At 33.7% G+C, this 3,772-nt stretch overlaps 1 protein-coding gene across 1 annotated transcript; it reads right to left on the reverse strand.

The window, feature by feature from the left end:
• Positions 1 to 428: 428 nt before the first annotated feature.
• LOC139841197 (uncharacterized) lies at positions 429 to 767 on the reverse strand. Its single transcript, XM_071831425.1, has one exon. It carries the CDS (start codon positions 765 to 767, stop codon positions 429 to 431), a length of 339 nt encoding a protein of 112 aa, XP_071687526.1.
• Positions 768 to 3,772: the final 3,005 nt, after the last annotated feature.

Below are 3,772 nucleotides of genomic sequence, written 5' to 3' on the forward strand. Positions count from 1 at the left end.
AACAGGATATTTTAGATTATCATTATTTGATAATCTACGTAAAGCTTTTAAACCTTTATTTATGAAATAAAGGTTATGGTTTGTTTTAAAAATGAATGCAGTCTTTGAAAAAAAAAGGTCTCATATAGAGGTCAAAACCTCGCAACGAAATCAATTAATATGGAACGTTTTTAATCAATAAGAACGGGACATTTCAGTGTGTGCCCTGCCTTCCCACATTCAGCAGAATTTTCAGCCTCATTTGTTCGTCTAATTTCTCTTGGTCTGTCTCGTCTTTGATTTTTGTCACGTCTTATTGGAGTTGTTGTTTTGAAGGCTGCCGATTCAACCACAGGTTTCTTTTCTGCCGAGATAGCTCTTTATCGTTCATCATTCGACACCAAGTGATAAGCTTTTCCAAGAGTTGGTATTGGATTCATTGCCAGAATCTATGTTTTGATGACGGAGAACTGAGCATCAAGCCTCATTAGGAATTCATAAAGTCTTTCTTTATCTTTCAAGTTGCTGATTTTCTTCCCTATATCACATTTACATCCGCTGCAAGAAAACCTTGAAACCTCTAGTGCACAATCAATCTCATCCCACAAGCTGCGAAGTTTTGTATAATAAACAGGCACCGTGGTGCCGTTTTGATGAGTAGTTGAGAGAGTTTGTTTTAGTCCGTATGCTCTTGGTGCACTTTCTTTGGCAAAGCGCTCTTTTAAATCATTCCAGATTTCGTACGCGGTGTTAGCATATTTAACACTGGACCGTATATCCTTCTCCATGGCTGTAGTCAATCATCCTTTAACCATAGCGTCACAACGCATCCATGGCATGTATTCTTCAGAGTCTTCGTTTGGTTTCTTTAGTGACCCGCTAACAAAACCCACTTTGTTCTTCGCAAAAAGAAAGTTCATCATCTCTTGCGACCAGTCAGTATAATTCCTGTTAGGGTTTCATTAACGTGCATCTGGTTGGGATAATCGAACGGATGGATGTACATGGGCGAATTTGTGTCCAGCGTACTGTGTGCTTTTTCCAGATGGATTCCCTTCGTCTCCAGCCATGGATTATTTTAGGTTTTTCAGGTTTCGCAACCGCTCTGATACCATATAAATTTAGTGGTGATAGAATGAATCGATTAAATTGAATTTTAATGAATAAACCTATCGACTATTTATATAGAGAAATCCAATACTGATAAGGAAACTAAACATATGAGGAAGCTGAATAAAATAAGTCTAGTCCTATTCTTGAGGAGCAAGTCTCGTGAAATATTCAGACTCTAATATGCTCGATATCATAAATTATTGTCATGTAGGTCATTTTTCTTGTTTCACGGCTTTGATAGGGTTTTCACATTTTCATGAACAGTGGTGAAGTCCAACGGATAGCTACATCATATTGCTTGATAAAGTGGTTTTTGTGTAATTGAACGTATATTCAATACACGCTTTGATCGACATCATACGCGAATGACGCAATACATTGTGTAGTGACTCGACTATGTTTGGCGTTAGGTTACCCTAGAATGAAATCATACCACAAAATGAGTTTCAATGTACATGATCCTGGATGAACCCCAACGTATCTGTAAATCATTTCAGTGAACGTGACAAAATCAACCTTGTAGAAGAGTGAAAAACCATTTCTTAGTGATGCATCATCACAAATAAGCCAACCATTTTGAAATGTAATTTCACATCTCCAAACTAGATGAACCATCATTGGACGAAATGAAGCCATCAAATTTAGTGAGATTAGAGATTCTGGATTTTTTACTATCACAATTTTTTGTTGTTGATTTGTGAGTGAAATTGTTTTTTTTTTTTTTTTCCCGATATGGTGAACCTTAAAGATAAGAAGACTATAAATAACAGAAAAAGCAACCAAAATCGTACATATCAAGACTGAGTTTCAGCCCAATAATTAGTGTAACAATAATTCACTGGAAATCAACATTCCCAAAGTCTATTTTCAGGTTATGTCAGAAACGTACCCTAAACGGCCTTTGTAAAGCCGGTTTTTGGGTAAGATAGCAAACAATGCAAACAATGGATGAGCTGAATGGCACGTAAGCCTAAACCGGCCTTTCAAATAGGGGCAGAGCCACCTTGGTGCAACCGTGATCATCCGCCCCCAGTGACTCACCACTGACCTCAACATGAAAATAAGTAGAATCCGGTCGCGAAGACCTGAATAGAAAATTCGGGGATGATGAAAGAAGAGGATGTAAACAGGTTGTAATCATTTGGGTCACCCAGTTGAATATGGAAGAAGAAATATAGATGGATTTTGTGGATGTTGTATAAATAAGTGAAATCGATTAAAACTTAAAAAATTTAACAGAGAAACCACAAGTTTGACAAAGAAAGTTATTACAGTAATTCTAAAATGATGAACCTAAGGTAGGGGATGACAAGTCAATACTCATGTCAGCAGGCTTTACTTGTACTATATTTTGTGCAATCTCCTTTCAAATTTCAAATATGTTTTAAAAAATACCCTTATGTAGTTTTGTTATTTAAGTTTTGGTAAGCTTTTTTAATAAGTGGTACCCTCGTAATTAAAAATATATGAAGTACTCAAAATCGTGAGTGAAAGTTGTACTAGTATACGTTTAGGATTTAACAATTTATGATTTTTTAGTATGTATAACTTTTTTACTATGGTTTATTAAGATATATAAAAGTAGTTTATTTAGAGACCCTTTTAATGTTGATTTTAAATTTTAAATTTACTTTGCCAGTTGGTCTTGTATATTTTGATTTTAGACATAATTTGCAAAAATCATCGAAAAATAGAAAATTTTTGTTTGTTTTAGACTTCATTTATTGTGGAATTTTGTTTGGCCCCTAGGACACACATTCCTGGCTCCGCAATTGCTTCCAAAGACCGATTTATGGTGAGATGACGAAAACCGGTATTGAGAAGACCGGTTATATTGATTCCGTAATATTTTTTATGTACTACAAAGGTGACGAATTTTAATATTCTTTGGGTTAAAAATTATCCTTTTCTTCTTTTAATTTTGAAGGTTATATTTTCTTTACAAAACTTAAAGGTTCTTACATTATGGTTTACGTTTCTAGATTGATTAGTTATTTTAGAGATTCAAAATGAAAATTTAAGTAATTAGTCGAGATGATGTGTGAACTTTTGATGATCATGTGGTTTCCTTATAAGATACGTAGTAAGATACAAAAAGATATGCTCCTCGTGATTTCTATCGTATTATTAACCGATTACACAAACTTATTTTTAGTGAAGCAATCCATATAGTTTGCAAATGTTACCTAAATAATTTTTATTCTTATTAATGCTCATTAAATTAAATATTTCCGTTAAAATTAATCGCAATTCATAGTATGCAAGAAATTAAACATTTAAATAATTCAAAAATCATGTTACATACAAGGTCATCCTTGGACCTTGGTTTATAGTACTTGTTTTAATTTAATTAGCTCGTTTGTCTTTGATTTTTACGTTTATTTGGATTTTGGAGCCTCAATTTTAGTTGAAATCTCTTATTTAATTAAAAGTTTTTTTTTTTCCTGAAAAGAAAAAGAAAAAAAGTCATCTAATGATCTCTCATGTACCCCCATAATATCAAATCATTACCTATCTATCCCCACACACTCAGCATGCATCCACGCTAAAATAACAATATCAAATCAAAGTTTACAATTTTACACTCCATCTTTTCTTTCTTTCTCTATTTCTTAAATCCAACCTCATAAATTTCCACCATCAACAAATTGAAGCCAAGTAGCCAACCATTTTCACCATC

The sequence above is a fragment of the Rutidosis leptorrhynchoides genome, chromosome 4 (assembly GCF_046630445.1).
Source record: "Rutidosis leptorrhynchoides isolate AG116_Rl617_1_P2 chromosome 4, CSIRO_AGI_Rlap_v1, whole genome shotgun sequence".
Classification (NCBI taxonomy): domain Eukaryota; kingdom Viridiplantae; phylum Streptophyta; class Magnoliopsida; order Asterales; family Asteraceae; genus Rutidosis; species Rutidosis leptorrhynchoides.

Excerpts from the sequence above, each read along its gene's own strand:
- LOC139841197 (XM_071831425.1), bottom strand. The coding sequence starts at position 767 with ATGGAGAAGGATATACGGTCCAGTGTTAAATATGCTAACACCGCGTAC.